Source organism: Psammomys obesus, unplaced genomic scaffold (genome assembly GCF_907164565.1).
Source record: "Psammomys obesus unplaced genomic scaffold, mPsaObe1.curated_primary_1811, whole genome shotgun sequence".
Classification (NCBI taxonomy): Eukaryota; Metazoa; Chordata; class Mammalia; order Rodentia; family Muridae; genus Psammomys; species Psammomys obesus.
The window spans coordinates 9,047,207-9,066,882 of record NW_026585580.1 but is presented as its reverse complement, the minus strand read 5'-3'; the positions used below and the strand labels follow the sequence as shown (position 1 = coordinate 9,066,882).

At 40.0% G+C, this 19,676-nt stretch overlaps 1 protein-coding gene across 3 annotated transcripts in view; it reads left to right on the top strand.

Moving 5' to 3' along the window:
* The window catches only part of Phf3 (PHD finger protein 3), a 77,675-nt gene extending 63,891 nt beyond the window's left edge, over positions 1 to 13,784 (top strand). For all 3 annotated transcript variants that reach the window (XM_055606222.1, XM_055606214.1, XM_055606204.1), the window contains 7 exons: positions 1,392 to 1,523; positions 2,007 to 2,142; positions 3,316 to 3,511; positions 4,443 to 4,590; positions 6,619 to 6,708; positions 9,748 to 9,943; positions 10,171 to 13,784. In XM_055606222.1, the coding sequence (XP_055462197.1) occupies positions 1,392 to 1,523; positions 2,007 to 2,142; positions 3,316 to 3,511; positions 4,443 to 4,590; positions 6,619 to 6,708; positions 9,748 to 9,943; positions 10,171 to 12,278 (3,006 nt within the window). In that variant the 3' untranslated portion in view covers positions 12,279 to 13,784. The remainder of the gene's footprint in view (positions 1 to 1,391; positions 1,524 to 2,006; positions 2,143 to 3,315; positions 3,512 to 4,442; positions 4,591 to 6,618; positions 6,709 to 9,747; positions 9,944 to 10,170) is intronic.
* The last annotated feature ends 5,892 nt before the right edge of the window (positions 13,785 to 19,676 follow it).

The following is a 19,676-nucleotide window of genomic DNA, read 5'->3' as shown; positions in this document are numbered from 1 at the left end:
GGCTGACCTTGAACTTGTACTCCCCTTGCTTTAGTGCTGTCTGTCTGCTAGATATGGACTGCTTGTATCGCCATGCCCAACAAGACTAAGGGAATATAAGCCTTGGAGCTTTGTTGCCAGATACAGCCATTAGCTGCCTATTTTAGGAAATAATTATGTATGGTTTGTATTGCCCTGAATAATTTACTTGATTCTTTTGTGCGTGCTGCTTGTTTGCATCTTAGATATTAAACCTTCTTGGTCTGTGTCAGAGGAAATCTGAAGGTCCAGAGGCCTTCATGTGCTGTAGAATACCTGTTAATTCAGTGTTTTGGCTTGATTTCATGTAATCTTGCCTCCTCTTTATTTTGAAATAATGTTAGCATCATCTTTCCCTCAGCATCCCAAATATACACTTGCCTGCCTGAGCTCTAAAATTTGGCTGCATTTGCAATTGAGACCATGTTCTTGTTTTCTTGGACCTTCTACTTGATATTTTTAATATAATTTTTTATTTATTATAATTATTTGCTTTGTATCCCAGCTGTAGCCCCACCCTCAACCCCTCCCAATCCCGCCCTCCTTCTCTCTCTCATCTCCTCCCATCTACTTGATTTTTTTTTTAAGAAATAATTTTATTTGCTAGTATTGAGTGTATAATGATGGAAAACAGCAGTGTGTCATGACACATTGTTTGTGGATGTCAGAAGACAAGTTTGTGAGTGGATCTCTTCTGCCTTTCCGTGGGTTCTAAGGGTCAGACTCAGAGTTCCCGGTGTGTTTGCTAAAGGGCCTTTACCCCATGAACAGTCTCACTGGTCCTACCTGACTTTTTTAATGGATGTCACAACTAACAAGATAAATGAGCAGACCTTAACAGTCCTTACTCCTCCATGCTCTGTTACACACACACACACACACACACACACACACACACACACACACTGCCCCTCTCTCTCTTGTTATACTTGCTAACTTTCATATGCTTTTGCTGAGTTCCTTTCTGGTGGCTGTTAATTACTAGTGTTTCTAAGCAGGCCCAGAGACAGTAGAAGGGCTACCTGGTTGGATTTTGTTTTAATCATTGACTAAGCTGGAATTGGAGGGCTATACTAGAACATCAGATGAGGAACATGAGTGAAGTTCGTTCTTGGTTCCTTGTGGCACTTGCAGATTTTGAGTATAAATATGGTGTTTCCCTACTCTGAACATTGCCTTTCAGTTGTCTCCTTGCAGAATGTTAATGTGAGCCTCTTATGGCTGTGACATAGAGGTGAATTCTTGAGATTTGTCAGCCCATAAGAGTCTTTGTGTTTTATATGAGAGACAAGGTACAACTTAATTATAATTCATTATTTAGGTCCTCATTAATTAAAGTACATACTAAATTTTCTTAAAATATTTTCTGTTAGACCATAGAGATGATTGAGAAGGAGCAAAGAGAAGTGGAAAGACGACCAATCACAAAAATAACTCACAAAGGTGAGATAGAAATTGAGAGCGATGCCCCAATGAAAGAACAGGAAGCAGCCATGGAGATTCAGGTAAAGAACCAATGTGTTTGCCTTTCTCAGTGTGTAGATCGCCTACATTATATGAAGGCACCTGTTAAAGGCTTGTTAGAAGCTTGAAGGATTTGATACGGTAATTCCTCAGTGCTCTGTAAATAGTATAATCTGAGAACTGTTGCAACTTTTCTTTAATTACATTCAGATTTGTTTTCTCTTGAATAATAGAAAAATGAGAAATGAGTAGATCAAGGTGGAGAAAGTCTGTTTCAATTTTCTTTGTTTTCAAGTATCAATGAAAAAAATAACTTGAAGTTTCATTAAAAGCTTGGAAGAATGAGTTGTTTTGAGTTTTTGCTCTAAGTAACAACTAATTTTTTTAAAAGAAAGTAAAAAAAAAAACAACTTTAGAAATATAATGACTTCACTTTGAAAAATAAGTTTTGAAATAACAAGTTGATTTTAAATATTAATGCCAGATTTTATTGGCTGAAACACTTTTATTTTCACCTATGTTAGGAACCTTCAGCCAGTAAGGCATTGGAGAAGCCAGAAGGTTCTGAGAAACAAAAGGAAGAGATTGACGCCACCTCTACAGACACCACTGGTCAACACAGACAACATCTCTTTGACCTGAACTGCAAAATATGCATAGGTTGGGAATTTTGCTTGGTCTAATATTGTGTATATTGTTTAAGGGGTGTTTCTGTACTTGTGTTTTTAACCAGGGTAGGTTTTATTTTCCCAGTTTGGACGGTGGAATACCTAACCACTCCTTTGTTTTAAGAGTAGATCCATTTTACAAATGGAAAAGCAGACAGCCATGCTTTTCCATGTGCACAGGAAGGTAAGCTCAACAGTGGCACATGGGAACGATTGATGAAGACTACTAGACTTGCATGTTTTCAGAATATTATAGTTTTTGGGTGTTTGTTTTTTCCTCTTGGATAGTATAATCCCAAATGAGTGTCATTTTCTAAAAGTTACAGTATTCTTAATGTTTAGTAACTTAACTTTGTATTATGCATTGAAAGTTAGGACCAAGTAAAATACAATTTATTTTTACTTTTATTATTGATCAGTATTTTAGAAAAAAAAATTCATCAGGGAGTCAGATTTACTTTAGGTCCTTAACAGTGTTTTTATTTTAGTTTGTTACCATTTTCTTTTTTTGGTTTTGTCCTTTTTCTTTTGTTCGTTTGTTCATTCCTTCCTTTATCTCTTTTTCTTTCTTTCTCTCTCTTTCATTAGTTCGTTCGTTCGTTCATTCATTCATTCATTCATTCATTCATTCATTCATTCATTCAACATTTTCCCTGTATAACAGGCTGTCCTGGAACTAACTTTGTAGACCAGGCTGACCTCAAACTCAGATCTGCCTCTGTCTCCCTAAGTACTGGGATTAAAGGCATGCACCACACCATGCCTGATTACTGTGTTAATATTCTTTTCCTGATTTTTACATTAATAAGTGAGGGCAAACACCATCAACTTCTCATTTAATCTCTGTTTTCTATTTAAACATTGATAATAATTATAAAATGGTCAGAGGTGTTGAGTTAGTACAGGTAGAAGCCTCCACAATGTGCTGCAATTGCTTTTCAGTTAGCTTAGTTCTCTAAAAGAGGGTTGTCATTAGTAAATTCCTTGTTGGTTCTTAGAATAGGTATAACAACTTGCAATGAGAAAACATTACAGATATATATTACTAAAGGAAATGTTACTCAATAATCAAACCAGATAAATTCAGATCACTTTAGAAAGTAAAAGTGAATGAAATTTTTTAAACTGCAGGTAACAAGTTTATTTTGATGTCTCTTGGCTTCAGGTCGAATGGCACCACCTGTAGATGATCTTTCTCCAAAAAATGTGAAAGTTGTTGTCGGAGGAGCACGTAAACATTCAGACAATGAAGCAGAAAGTATAGCAGATGCACTGTCTTCCACTACAAATATTCTGGCTTCTGAATTCTTTGAGGAAGAGAAACAAGAGTCTCCCAAATCAGCATTCTCTCCTGCTCCACGGTAGCTTTCCTCTCAGTCATAATGCTATTAAGAATCGTTGCTTAATTGTACTTATAAAAGTGCAGCTACAGAAAAGTGACATTTCTTGGGGATTTTTGAGAAAGTAAATCTACTCTAGGCCGATTGAGATAAATGAATAGGACTTTGAAGGTTAATTTATTTGGAATGGATTTTAGATTTAAGAGATTTGAGAGTATGAAGTAATGACTTTCAGACTCTTAACTGTGGGCTGCAGAGACGGCTCAGGATTTAAGAACATTGGCTGCTCTACCAGAGGACTGGGTTCTATTCCCAGCTCCCACAAGACAGCACATACCCATCTGACTCCATCTTTAGAGGATCCACTACCTTCCTCATAATCTAACTCCAGTTTCAGAGGATCTGACAACTTCCTCTGGCTTCATCTGCAAGGATGTGCACATGGTACACAGGCAAAACTCCATACACATAAAATAAAAGCAAGTAAATCTTTACAAATAAACCAGAAGCAAGGGATTTAAATGTGCTGATCCCAAGAGGCAGGGGATATAGCTCTGGCTGTGGGGACACATGCACATCTTTGAACCTTGTCTACCTCAGGCAAGTTCAGAAGGATGTTTTTGTAAAGCATGACTGTGTGGTTGTGATTGTAAATTTATAAATTGAAAATGCAGACCTTTTATTGATCGGTAGCTTTTATTTTTATGACCATTTATTGATGGTCTTTTTTGACATAAAATAATTTTAAAGACTATAAAAAATGGACTCATTCATTCATGTTCATTTATGCGTGTATGTTGGACAGCACTTGTGGAGGGTAAAGGACAACTTTGTGGAGTTGATTCTCTCTTTCCACCTTTGTGTGGGTTCAAGGTCCTCCGCCTTGGTGGCAGTTATACACCTACTGAGCCATCTGGCTGATGTGGTTGCTAACTTTAGTATCCTTTTCTAGTCCAGAGATGCCTGGAACTGTGGAAGTTGAGTCAACCTTCCTGGCTCGATTGAACTTCATCTGGAAAGGTTTTATCAATATGCCATCTGTGGCAAAATTTGTTACCAAAGCCTATCCTGTCTCTGGATCCCCTGAGTACTTGACAGAGGTACTGTAAACTTTCCTGCCTTTTCTTTCATCAATTTGCCTGTGTTTCTGAAAACAATGGGCAGGGTGACATAGGTTAATAATAGCTTTAAAAAAGCTTTTAACCCATTTATTACATAAAATACTGGCAATTTATGGCAAATACAGCCTATGAAAAAGGTGTTTCATTGTTAAGAAATGGAATTCCTACACTGTTCATGTTTAAGGCCCATAGTACCTCCCTGTCTTTGTCACTGTTTAGACTGAGAAGTAAAGCTTGGCAGTCTCAGAAGACCACTGACCTGTGGTTGGCTGTGTATCCACAGGAAGAAACTGTTAAATGATAAAAATAAACAGCAGTACCATAATACTGTGGCTAGTGATCGGATGTGACATTTCAACAGCTACACCAAAGACAAATAGTAGATGTGAATTGTATACGTTATTTCTGTTGGTTTGCTACATTAGCTTAGCTTTTTCACTTATTCTTAGTCTTCTGACCATAAAGACAATGTTGTTGAAATAATTCATTTTAGATTTCAGAAAGTTGAAGCGTGATCATTCTCTGTAACGTTAAGGTGAGTTGTTTGATTAGACTGAAATTTTCCTGCGTCAGTCTCCCTCCTGCTCTCCTCCCTGTTGGTTCTAGGTGTCCAGCCTGTGGGTCCTGTGTGCACGCCGCAAGCCTTCTGTCACCAAGCTACAGTCATGGCCCTTTACATTACCATTGTTTCTAGTTACTACACACTGCCACTGTCACACAGTTGACTTTGCCAGGAATTTAGGGATGTGAATATTGTTACAGAGAAATTAAATGGGCCAGTGATGGTCTTTTTAGAAGAAAAAAAAAAAAGCTTTAAAATTTTTAGATTTTCTTTAGATCATTTTGAAGCTAATTCTTCTTTTACATGGATAATTACGTCCTGGACACTCAGACCGTTTAACGTTGAATAAAGACATTTTTTTTTTCTCAGTGCCATAGTTTCAATGTGGTTACTTTCTGGAACTCCATCTCTGCTTTTTAGTTTAGTTTTATTGGGGCTAAAATCTCAAAATATTGAAAGCAAATAATGAATTGAATAAACTTAATTCTACTTTTATGACTTTTCCTTGGTCTTCACAGAAATGAAAAAATAGCCTGAATAAAGTTTTAATTATGATTAATGGTTGTGATTAATTATGTGTGTGTGTGTGTGTGTGTGTATAGTGTGTGTGTGTGTGTGTGTGTGTGTGTATAACACCAAGACTACACAGATAAACCCTGTCTTGAAAAACCATAAGAAAAAATGTTGTGTATTCTTACAGAGTTAATTTTTTTCTTTGCAAAAATATACTTTATAATTAAATTGCATAAAATCAGAACTTCGGCTATTAATAATTAAGAATGCTTCAAAAAAACAAAGTTAAGAAAAAATCACCAGGCATAGTAGCACACACACTGCTAGTCCCAGCACACGGAGGAGAGGCAGGAAGATCTCTATGAGTTCAAGACCAGCCTGGTTTACATAGTGAGTTCCAGGACAGCGAGAGCCCCATCATGAGACCTTGTTTCAAAAAATTAAAGTAATGCCCCTGTCCACTGCCATAGACAAGCACTGCAGAATAGAGAGACACTGAGTTTCTTAATGTGCTGCTCCTGCTGAATTGCTGTGTGCTGTGTGTGCTGGCCAGTGGCTCTTTTTCTTGTGCTTGTCTATTCTGACCTGGAGTGACCAGATTTTTGTTCATAGTGTTGAGACTCTGTTTGTACCTAACAGTACCCACCTTAGTAACTACATTTTCAGTATTAATTACTTGAAGTTGGTGTTTGAGATAAGCTCAGTTGCTGTCTCTCTTCTGAATCTCATTTTCTGATGTAGTTTACTCTGTGTGTTCTGGGGATTGGTTGAACCTTGAGTTGTAATGCTAAGTGTATGTTCTACTATGTTTTCAGCCTTGTTTACATGCTTTTGTTATGATTCAAATCATTCTCAAAGGTAAACATGTATGAATCATGGCTATTGTAATGGAGACATTCTATTTGTTAACGGCTTTTTTTTTTTAACCATAGGACCTACCTGATAGTATTCAAGTAGGTGGCAGGATATCACCTCAGACAGTTTGGGATTATGTGGAAAAAATAAAAGCATCAGGCACCAAGGTGAGTAAAATTTTAAAAGTGCCTATATGTGAAATGTTTTTAGAATCTAAGTAGAGCCCAGGTACGAGCGAGAGACTGTTTTTTAGAACAATGTGGACAGCTTCTTAGAAAGAATATTTTGGTTGACCCCTGGAATCCACATGTGAACACATAAACTGAAGTAAATCCATTTACTCAAAGCAGTGACTCTCTGCCTTCTGTTGTGTGTGGCCTCTGTAGCTACTGTCAACACTGTGGAAGGACCTGTGTTATATCAAGTATGAGATTTACCTGTTGTATTCAAAGCTCTGACCCCAGTGGTCCCGACACTGCAGAGGCCTGTCCCCCTTTGTTGGTTAGGATGCTGCCAGGCTTAGGGCTCAGGTCTTGTAGGATCATTTGGGAAGCGGGCTGCTTCTTGTCACTTTCATTTCCAAGAGTGCTTGCCTTCATCAGGCAAAAATATTCAAAACTCACTTATCAGCAACAGATGGGGATAAGGGAGGCCAAGGGCAGTTTGTCAAGTTGTTTTTTTAAGGTAAACCCCAGAAATTGCAGTCATCTCTTTGCCTGAGTTGTAACTGGCAAGAATTTACACAGCTGTATGCAACTGCCAAGGGAACAGGAAGATGGAATTGTTACTGGGTGGTCATGTGTCAGCCTGAAATTAAGGTTCCTTAGTACAGGAAGAGGAGAAAGAGGAGACTATAAACTGGGAGATAATCATTACCTCCATCATAGTAATATTTCTTTTCTTCCATGTTCTCCATATATTTTGTGTAGTTTCTTAAACTCATAGGGAATAGTCCTGAACCAGAATAATTTAAATCCTTTCTTTGTAAAAGTTTTTCTCTTCTCTTTTCTTTTTTTCTTTCTCCTTTATCTTTCTCTGTCTCCTCCCTCCCTCTCTCTCTCTCTCTCTCTCTCCTCTCTCTCTGTCTTACTCTCTTTCCCAAAAGGGAGAGTCTTAAACTGATAAAGATTTTTTTCTCCACAATATAAACTTTTAAATTAAATTAATATATGTTACATCAAAGCAGTTAGAAGGTTACTGAACTCAGGAGGTAGATACAAACAGATCTCTTGAGGCCAGTCTGGTCTACACGGCAAGAAAAAAAAAGTTATTGTGTTGGCTGCTATTTGTGTGTGTACACGCGCGCGTGCATCTGTGTGTGTGTGTACTTAATAGCATGCCTTCAGCTTGAAATGATGTATAACATAATAGTAGCTTTAGATATATTAGGAATATGATGTTATTAAGACAGTTTGGATATCCCTTATCCACAATGCTTGTGATAGAAATATTTCAGATTTTGAACTTTTTTGAATTTTGGAGTGTTAGCATATACATAAGATGATACCCTGGGAATGGAGATCCAAGTATAAATATGAAAGGTATTTATAGGTTACATAAACCTTATAAACATAACTGAAAGTAATTTCATACAGAATTCTTAGGATACCTGCCTTTGATTGTATCTTACCACCATGGACAGGTGTGGGATTTCCTACATGTGGGCCTCTCAAGTTTCACAGTTGAAAGCATATGTAATCTTCAGATTGGAGTTATAAACCTGTATGTACCATCTAGAACGCAGAACCATAGCTTAGCTCACTGATATTTTTCTTGTTCTTGTGTCTAAGAACTTAGGTTTTGTTATGAAGCAGGCCTTTTTCATTTTAACTGAATTCCTTTAAGAAGAAATTACAATTACTAAAGTAATACCAAGTTATGATTTTCTTTTTATTTGGAATAAAGCCAAGAACCCCAGAGATAAGCAAGAAATTTCTTGAGTTAGCCAGTCACCTTAAAAACTTATGATCTGTTGTACGTTTGTGTTTGGAGTCTTCTCAAAACCAAGCCCGCTTTATTCCTGTGTCCAAGTTCCATGGGCTGGGTTATCAGGTTTGCATGTTTGTGTGTATTTAAGCCCTCTCTTATCATTTACTTCCACTTTCTGAGGTTTCAGTTGTAAGATATGTGATGCAAGAAATATTTTCCGTGTTGTGGATGTGGGTCACCTTTGTGTCCCATCAGACTGTGTATGCTACCTTCATACTAGGTATCTTGTTTTATTTAATAGTTCCCTCAAAACATGAAGTTAATGATGCTGCATATGTGTGTGTGTGTGTGTGTGTACACATATATATATATATGCTAAACATAAAATAATTTGTTTTATGATAGGTAAAATATATACATATATGTAGTGCTGTCTGTGATCTCAGGAATTTATTGAGATGTCTTAGGATGCATCTCCTACAATAAGGGACCACCTTCTTTTAGATTTAATTATTTTATGTATATGGATACTTTGTCTGCATGAACCATCTAAATACCAGCAAACAGCATCAGACATTCTGGTAATTGAACTCAGGACCTTCAGAAGAGCAGTGAGCCATCTCTCAAGCAAGGAACCACCTTCTATGATACAGCTGTGTGGTAGTCTGGGACACTATTACTTCAGTGTATCCAGAACACAGAATTTATATCCCTAGAAATCAGGAATTGTTGTGCAGATACCAAAGGACTTGGATTTCAACACTGGCTTTGCCACTGATGATTTGTGTAACCTTGCACAATTTCATTGTGTCCAGATGCCATGGGCCCATCTCTCTTTCTTCCCTACCTTCCTACCTTACCCACACTAGGCAAATGTTTTACTGATGAGCTATCTCCATAGACAGTTTTTATCATGAGTCAGCACCTCCTAAATTGCCAGACTCACTTTGAAGTCACTATGTAGCTCAGGCAGGCATTAAACTTGTGATCCTTCTGCTTCTCAGTCTTTCAAGTGACTGGGGTTACAGGTCTGTAGGCATACGCCCTGGCAGGTCTCAGTTTGTTATGGGAAGACTTCAGATAGTACAAAACCATCCTTAAACCAGGAAAGGTCTTTTCTTAGAAGTTGTTTCCTTTTGGTATTCAAGTTTCTATTTCAGTGGGGAACTGCTTATTTGGTAAGCACCAGAAAACTCAAAATAAGAGTATTACTAGTTAATACACTATACTTAAAACCAAGCTGCATTTAAGCAATTGTTTATTATTCTCTTGAATAGGAAATCTGTGTGGTTCGCTTCACACCAGTAACTGAAGAAGATCAAATTTCTTACACTTTGCTGTTTGCGTACTTCAGTAGCAGAAAGCGCTATGGCGTAGCTGCTAACAACATGAAGCAGGTTAAAGATATGTACCTTATTCCTTTGGGTGCTGCAGATAAAATTCCACACCCTCTTGTGCCTTTTGATGGACCTGGTAGGTATATGTTTTGGTAATAGAATAAGACTGAAATAAAGTGGGAGGGGTAGGTTCAAAGTAAAAGGCATGGATGCTTTCTGTCTTAGGATCCAGAGATAGCGTGCGTGACAGGGCTGGCCACCATTAACTAGCTTGTAGGGAAGTGCCTGTAAACTGGACCCTTTTATGAAATGATTGAAAAGGACTGTCTGCTTAGAACTGTTCTGTTTGCTTATTTTCTTCAGGACTTGAGCTGCACAGACCTAATCTCTTGTTGGGTCTCATCATTCGTCAGAAGCTGAAGCGGCAGCATAGTGCTAGTGCCAGTTCCAGTCACACAGCTGAGACCCCCGAGAATGCCCCGATAGCCTTGCCACCTGACAAAAAAGGGAAAATGGAGTCATCTGCAGAGGAAGCAGCAGAGGAAGAGAATGACTTTTTCAATTCCTTTACAGCTGTGTTACACAAGCAGAGAAACAAGCCCCCACAGCCTCTTCAGGAAGACCTGCCAACAGCAGCCGAGCCTCTAATGGAAGTCACCAAGCAGGAGCCTCCAAAACCCTTAAGATTCCTTCCTGGGGTCCTAATTGGCTGGGAAAGTCAACCTTCTACTCTGGAGTTAGCAAATAAACCTCTTCCTGTGGATGACATACTCCAAAGCCTTTTGGGTACCACTGGTCAAGTGTATGAGCAGGCTCAGCCAGTTGTAGAACAAAGCACTCTTAAAGAAATTCCTTTTATAAGTGATCAAGCCAACCCAAAAGTAGAGAAAATGGATAAAGTCGAGGTGACTGAAGGTGAAGCCCAGGAGGTAACAGTTAAAGCAGAAAATATTTCAGAATCTACAAGTAAAAACTCAGGGGTAGAAGAAACTTCTTTGGGATCCTCTTCCATTTCCCCAGGGCCTTTTGCAAGCCTTAGTTTGAGAGGGAAACCGCCAGATGTTTCCACAGAAGCATTCTTAACAACTTTGTCAATGCCACCAAAACAGGAGGAAGCTGGGGAAAACAAGGAAAGAGCATTAAAAAGACAGCTGCTCCCGGATCAAGAGAATAGTTTGCAAGATAATCGGACTTCAAGTAATTCTCCATGCAGGCCCAGCACAGGAAAGGGAGTCATAGATGGCAGTGGGAGCTGCAGTGAAAGTCTTGTTGCTAACACGAGATCCCCACAGTTTATCAACCTGAAAAGGGATCCCAGACAAGCAGCAGGACGAAACCAGCAGACAGCTTCAGAGAGCAAGGATTCAGAGACCTGCCGAAACGGAGATAAGCACCCTCTGCCTGGTCCATCACACAACAAAGAGCTCTTAGCAGAGCCAGTTAGTGGAGAAGGAAAGTTGCCTTCTGTAGAGAAGAACACGTGTGTAGAGCAGAGCGATGATTCAGAGGCTGGGCAAAACTCGTTGCCTGTAGAAAATTTAAATTCTTCACAAACAGAACATGCCAATCCTTTACAGGAGGGTGTTTTAACACAAAATATCGAAACTGTCCACCAGTTTAGAAGAGGATCAGCTACAGCATCATCTCATTTTGAAGTTGGAAATACATCCCAATCAGAATTTCCTTCTAAGAGCATCAATTTTACTTCCAGGAGTACCAGCCCCAGAGCAAGTGCAAACTTTCCCCCTGTGAGGCCACAGCAGCCCAACCTCCAGCACCTCAAGTCTAGTCCCCCTGGATTCCCATTTCCAGGACCTCCAAACTTCCCTCCCCAAAGTGTGTTTGGATTTCCACCACATTTGCCGCCTCCATTACTTCCCCCTCCAGGATTTAGCTTTCCTCAAAATCCCATGGTTCCTTGGCCACCTGTTCATCTCCAAGGCCAACCACAACGTATGATGGGGCCCCTTTCACAGACATCAAGGTACATGGGCCCACAAAATTTTTATCAGGTCAAAGACATTCGGAGACCAGAAAGGCGCCATAGTGATCCATGGGGTAGGCAGGATCAGCAGCCAGATAGGCCTTTTAATAGAGGTAAAGGGGACCGTCAGAGATTCTACAGTGATTCGCACCACTTGAAAAGAGAGCGTCATGACAAGGATTGGGAGCAAGAATCTGAAAGGCACAGACACAGAGACAGAAGCCAGGAGAAAGACAGAGACAGGAAAAGCCAAGAGGAAGGACATAAAGATAAGGAGAGGCCTCGGCTGTCACACAGTGACCGAGCAGCAGACGGGAAAGCAGGCAGAGAAGGTAAGAACACAGACAAGAAGCTGGAAAGACCTAAAGGTGAAGACCATGAAAGGGAGAAAGAGCGAGAGAAGAGTAAACATAGAGAAGGGGAGAAGGACAGAGAGAGATACTACAAAGACAGGGACCACACTGACAGAGCAAAAAGCAAAAGGTGAAACTTGCAGGCTGTTTCAACATCTCATTTTAAAAACTGTTACATGCTGTGTATCTTTATAAGATTGCCTGGTAGGACTGTGCCAGCTTTTAAATCTTCACCATTGGTGGTTGCCCAGCAGTAAACCGCTGGTGCGGAGTGCTCTGTCTGCGCCAGTGCCCACCATCTCTTACTCACACCACTGTTCTACTTACAGGAATTTAATATTTTTGAAAGTTTTACAATGCTGTATATTCAAAGATTTGTTTTGTTAATATGCAATAAAGGCTTAGAAATTTTAGTTTTATTCCTTAATTGGTAAATATGGTTAACTATGGAATATATTTACTGCCTCTAGTGAATGTCCTTTATATAATGACTAATTTGAAAGTAAGCTGTGCTCTGTACATTTGTTTTCAATTGCACTGTTTTTAACAGAAGTATAGAGGAGCAACAAAACGCCAAGCGACTTCATAATCAGACCATACTAACTATTTAGTGGGGCAATTCTTGCCTACGAATCAGAAGCCCAAGGAGTCCGTGTGTTGCTTTTGTCTGCACTCACGGAAGGCATTTCTTACCATGTACTGCAGTGTGTGGGCCATATCCTTTCCTTTCGGGCTCTTCAGAAACTTGAATACTGAAGCTTGTACATGATCTTGTGTTTTGCTATCCTTTTTACTGTAAAATGTAAATATTTTAAGGGATATTTTGATTCTAAATATGATAAAAGAATTTCTCACCTACTTTGTGTGTGTGACTTGAAATTCAGTAGTAAAAAAGGTTCTTCAAAGCTTCTTTTCCTTGAGACTTATTCTTTTACTCAGCCAAGAATATGTAGGCATAATGTCAGACATTACCTAAGAGAAGAATGGTTGTTTTAAATCTTAGATGAATCTCTTCTGAAGAGGCTAGTGTTTAGAACTGCCAGCAGGGAGCTTTGCAGTTATGCACTTAGTTGCTATTATGTTTCTGAAAAGTTATATATAATCAAACTTTGTTATACGACTCAGTAATCATTGTAAAACTGCAGAACTTCTAAGTGAAATGTATTTTGATTTTTTTTTTTTGTAAAATGATTTGTTTGTAGGGCAACTGTAAAATTGAATATGCCAGTTTGACTTGAAATAGAAAATACACAAGACTGTTGTTCCTTCAGATCTAAACTTACCTATACCCCGAAATACATTCTGTGCTGATGTTTAAAACATAAAGCAGTAGCTGCCAGATGATGTTAACACTCGAGACCCAATCAAGAATGATCATTGTTCTTACCTACTTGTACCCATGAAGAATTCAGTAACTCCACAAAATTAAGAAAATTGTTTCTAAAGGAGCATTACCAGGTTTTTGAAACTGAATTAACCTTGCTATTCTCACTAGAGAAAATAGCAGTCAAAACATTTTGTCTGAATTGCAAGGATCGCAATATTCTTTTTTTCCATCTTTGCCTCTGAAATTGATCATCATCATCATGAAAGTTCTAAAATGAAGGGTTTTCATTTAAATAAAAGTATTTTTAACTTTGGTCTACTTTTATTTTGGAAGTTAACTTGATAGAGAAAACAAAGTCCTCATACAAGACCAGTCCTAAAGCTAATCATTGTTTATATGAATGTGAAGAAATGGGTTTCTTATCCCACCTGTGTCAGTTAATCTGCATTTACAGGTTTATGTGCTTTGTGGGTGGGCCGGACACCTGACTAAAGGTACAAGTGAAAAATAATGGGCTGTTGAATGAAAAAAGTTAGCTGCACTGAGTCCTTGAGTGCCAAGTATTCTGTTAGCATTCATGGTTCATGAGAACTTTGACCAGCCTTGGTAGGTGAATGGTTAACGTAGAACTTAGGAATCTGGAACCTGGGAAAATTGCCCAAGGTTAGACTGCTGGGGTCAGAGTTGGAGTTACAGTTAGGCCCTGCTTTCTTGTACAGTCCCCTGTGTTTAGCAGTTGTACTCTGAAAACTGAGAATGAGAGGGAAGCACTCTTGTCCTGTTTGCTTGGAATGTTCCCACAAGCATTTGGAATTGTCAGGTGACAGACAGTTGGCAACCAAGAGAAACCATCACTGGAGGAGTATCCATTTCCTTATCTGTTCTAGCTTCTTGGGCCACTTTATTTCAGGTCATAGTCACCTTCCTGTATTTAAAGGCAGAGAAGAGATGCCCAGTTAATGTCACCATCCCCATCATCTTCAGGCGCCCTCACCCTTTAACGTTCAAATGATTCCATCTGCCCACCGTAATGAGCCTTCCTATGTGAAAGTCAGTTGAATGGGTGTTCTCTGTGACCTCATCTCTCTGCTATGCAACCTGACATTTACAGGCATTGCAGGGGCTAAGATGCAGATACACATCTTAGAGGTGGGAATCATTCTCTCTGGGCTTATAAATTGTAAAGTCTGGAAATACTAAAGTCATTGTCAATGTCAGCAATAATGAAGAAAATAGAGTGATGTTGAGTTCTTGTGTGTTACGTGATTTCAAAGCATATCACATAGGATCTTTTAACATCACATGGTAGGAAAAGCAGAAACGTTCAATGTTTGTTACATGAAGTGTACAAAGAGAAGTGCTTTCACCAAGCATGTGCCAGGGCATCTCTGGGAAGCACTAAATTCTTCACTGCTTGTGTACCTGCTCTTGGAATTCATTACTGAGCGGCAGAGCTTACCACATGGTGAGAGAGATGACATCTGGGTGTGAGACTGTAGCTGTGGGGAACTTGTTGAGGTCACCAAAGCGAAGTGGTGGGCTTTACTGTTTTGTTTCTTCTTGCTGTGATTGAACCTGGGGCCTTGTCCATGCGAGGCATGCACTCTTCATTGAACTTTATCTCTAGCTTTCCTTAGTAATTTAGTAATTATTAATTTAGTAACTCTTACTAATTTTTATTAACATTTGTTAATGTAGCAATTTTGTGAAGCTGTAGCGCAGTTGGTAATTTTTTTTAACATAATATGTACAATCCCCAGTACCACATAATCTAAACAAGGGGATGTGTCCTTGTAATCTTCACAGTTTGGAGTGGAAGCAACTGCATGATGATTTTTTTTAGGCCAGCTGGGATACATGAGACTTTCTCAAGTGTTTAATAATAATAATGGCAAGAAGAGTAGCTCCCACAGGAAGTTTAGTAAGAATGTCATTGGTTTTATAAATGTATTTTTCAAAAATTTCATACAATGTGTTTTATCATCCATCTACCACCACCTCCCTCCCCATGTCCTCAAAGCAGGATGACTTCCTGGCTCATTAGCCATCATTTGCTAATAGCTTCTATACCAAGGGTGGGCTCATCTGTGCTGAAATTTTGATTGTTTTGATTTTGTGCAAGTAATCACAGGTTACTTGCATAGATAAGCGCATCAGCCAAGTCATGCCCTGAATTTTCATACTTCCCATCTGCCAGCTATCTTCCCACCCCCTTTTCTGCAATGTTCCCTAAATTTTGAAAGCAGAACATATTTAGAAGGAAGTTTGACAATGTGGCTGGTTTGCAGTGCCGGGCATGAGTTCTCTATAGAGTAAGCTTCATAGAGACCAACATGGTTGGTCGTACCCATACCCATCATGCCATTACTGAGCCTGTAAACACATCTTGCGAGGGAGTTCAATATGGTACCATGCAAATTGCAGTGCTGGGTCAGTCTTTCCTGGCGGCTTTCATAGCATCTGACTGTATGCTAGCCAGCAGGTAGAGTTTCTTGGTCTGTTGAAGTTGGTATCCCTGTTTTGCATCCAGAGTGATGTCTTCAGCATGGGGTTTTGACATTGTTGATGGTGCCATTGTTTTCTTAATCCACTTTTTATGTTTTCGCTAAAAATGACTCTGTGAACTATAGAGTTAGGTGTGGTGGTGCATACCTATATTCCAGGACTTGTGGGAGGCTGCAAAGGTGGGAGGATTTACTTTAGTCCCAGGTCAGCCTGGTCTACATAGTGAACTCCATGTCAGTGCAAGTCTATCCAATGGGATCTTGTCCCAAAAGGTGGGCGAATGTGTTTTTCCACAGTATTTAGGGAAGAGGATTTTATTTTTTCCAGTTTGCTTTCACCTTTTTATTCAGTCTGGGACTGCAGCCCATGGAATGGTGCTGCTCACATTTAGGGAGGGAGATCTCTCAGCAGTTAACACAACTCCCCACACAGATACCCAAAGCTTTGTTTCCATGGTGATTCTTTTATTATTTTTAATTATTTTTACATCCCAACTGCAGTTTTGTCCTCCGTCCTGTCTTCCCAGTGTCTCGTCCCCTCCCTCCCCCCTCGTTTCTCTTCAGAAAAGCGCTGTCTTCTATGGATATCTACCAGTCATTGCATATCAAGTTGGAATAAGACTGGACTCTTCTACTAAGGCTAGACAAGGCAACCCAGTAGGGGAAAAGGGATCCAAAGGCAGGCAGCAGAGTCAGAGACAGCTCCTGCTCCTACTGTTAGGAATCCCATAAGAAGATGAAGTCCCACAGCTTAATGTTTAGCCAGAGGGCCTAGGTCAGTTCCATGCATGCTTCATGGTTTTTAAACCTTACACATTGCTTCTTACCAAGACCCCCTCTCTGTGACCTGTTTTATCCATCAGTGCTCCAGGTCAGCCACACATTGACACTAGCTTTCTTGATGACTGATGTGTTTCAACTGTTGAACTCTAGAAATGCTAAATAGTAACAGTGGTATCCTTCCGGTCCTCAGCGATGGCACCGGCAGTGGAATGAGACAATTGTCATTTATAACTGTATAGATACCTTCTTCGGGGGCAAAGTGGGCTTTCGAGTTTTAGCAGTAAAAACATTTGAGCTGTGGAGATGGCTCGACAGGTAAAGCGACTGCCTCGCAAGCGGAGTTTGAATCCCCAGAACTCATGTAAAGCTAGGCACAGTGGCGCAGCAGTGTGTGTGACGCTGGAGCTCCTCTGGGAGGTTGGGACATAATCCGGGATCAGCTGCGTGGAGGTCATGACTCCAAAACAAGGTAAGGTTGAGGACCGACTCCACACGTGTGCACACACACACACAGGAAGAGAGGGAGGGAGGAATGGCAGGGGAGAGAGACTTGAGACTTAGTACTCAAAAGCACAGGCAGCTGCTCTTTGATCACCTCCCCCTGAGGGGGAGCAGCCTTACCAGGCCACAGAAGAGGACAATGCAGCCACTCCTGATGAGACCTGATAGACTAGGATCAGAAGGAAGGAGAAGAAGACCTCCCCTATCAGTGGACTGGGGGAGGGCATGTGTGGAGAAGGGGGAGGGAGGGGAGAAAGGAGGGGGCCACAGGGGGATACAAAGTGAATAAAGTGTAATTAATAAAAAATTAAAAACAAAACAAAAGCACAGGCAGCTGAGGTTTGCTTAGCATGTGGTCAGTCCTTGGGAACAAAACCACAAAAGCACACAACATGAACATCGGCAGAGCAGCTGAGTTTAGTAATCTCCAGGAGCCTTATTCAGAATCTGTCCTGTGTCCAATAGTGTCACTTTTTAGACATGAAAACAAACATAAGTAAAATTTAATACTAACTCTGGTCGTTTCTGTAGGTAAAACCAGGTGTTGTGGAAGGCTTATAAGTAAACAGTGGCTTCTGCTACTCAGTCCTGGGTGTTTCTTGTGGCATGCCCAGGCCTTTTTTTTAAAAATACTGGTAGTATCTGCTCTCCTAGAGTGAGAAGTTAAGAATTTATCTCTAACTAGTGCAGTCTCCCTCAGTTTCTTAGTCATGCAACTTGTTTTTTTGTTTTGCCTTCAAGTTTTGCCTTATTACAATCATGTAAATACTCATTTGTGAATTAAGCAGCATAATAGGGTTTCATTTTATTGTATAATTACTTTTTCTTGGTTAATGAGTTTTGCTTTTTCATATTTTTAATATCCATCATTAGTTTATTCTGACCTGAATTTTGTTCTTGAATTTCTCAGGTCAATAAGCACTGGAAGAACTTAACAGCCAACAGTAAACATATTTGTCTGAGCCCTTCATCCCAGCAGAGGCAGCCAGGGCTATGTAGACAGACCTTGTCTCAAAAACAAAAACAAAAACACCATATTCAGAAATTAAATGTAAAAAAGACAACCAAAACCTTCATCTTTAGTTGTAATGAACAAGTATGCTAATATACTTGTGTGTATAAAATACACATATTATATATATGTATAGATAGATATGTATATGTATGTATATATGTCTATATAGATATGTATATGTATGTATATATATGTGTATGCATCACTTTGACTCAGATGATAGGAAACATTTAATTTGCATTTAATATTGTAACAAGATTGCCAAAGTAATTACACTTATTCACGATCTATAAAGTCTCCAGTGTTAACTTCCATGCCTAGTCCTGTTAATCTTTGTTATAAACATCATGTTCTGATTAAGTCTTTTTGGATCCTGAGAAAATACATTTTTTTATTTGGCCAACAAAATTTCTCTTAAAAATATTTTGAAGGCTGGAGAGAGTCTCAACAGACACCTCTACAAAACACTCCCACACCTTAATCTCAGGGAACATTGCAGAAGAATGGGCAGAAAGACTGTAAGAGCCAGAGGATCAGGAAGTTTGCTGGGAGATATTGTCTTCTAGTAATGTCAGAAGATAGATTCGTAAAATCTCCCCAACATGACTACCCAAACACAAGCTGAACAGAGGCAGCACCAATGGACATATCAAAGTGGACAAGGAAAAGCCCAGGAGGCCTCAGTCATACGTAAAGAACTGGGGAAACCGGGGAAACCTGGGAATGGGGTAGGTGGTCTTCTCCAGGAAAGAGCACACCAGTGGTTGTTCAGTGGCAAATGTGAGTGAGTGAGTGTGTGTGTGTGTGTGTGTGTGTGTGTGTGTGTGTAGATACATATACATAATACATGCGTTAACAATAAGTGAAAAAATAAGACTTTTTTCTTTTCATTTCACAACCTGATCCCAGCCCCCTCCCTCCTCTCCTCCAAGTCCCACCCCCAGCCTCTCCCTGCATTCTCCCCCCTCCTTCTCAGAGAGGGAGGCCCACAAGGGGAGGCCCACAAGGCATGTCAACCCACTGTGGCACCTCAAGTTGCAGCAGGATTAAATCTGGCTCCTAACAAGGCATCCAGCTAGGGGAAAGGGATCCAGAGGCAAGGAACAGAGTCAGAGACAGCTACTACCTTCATTGTTAGGGGACCCACATATTGACCAAGCTGCACATCTGCTATGTATGTATAGAGGATCTAGGTCCAGCCCATGCCTGCTTTCGGTTCAGTCTCTGTGAGCCCCCATGGGCCCAGGTCAGTTAACACCTCCAGCTTCCCCTCTCCTTACTCCTACTCATCCACAGAGCTTACTGAGCTCAGCCTATTGCTTGGCTGTGGTTCTCTGCATCTGTTTCCATCATCTGCTGAGGGGAGCCTCTCAGAAGACAGTTATGTCAGGCTCCTGTTGGC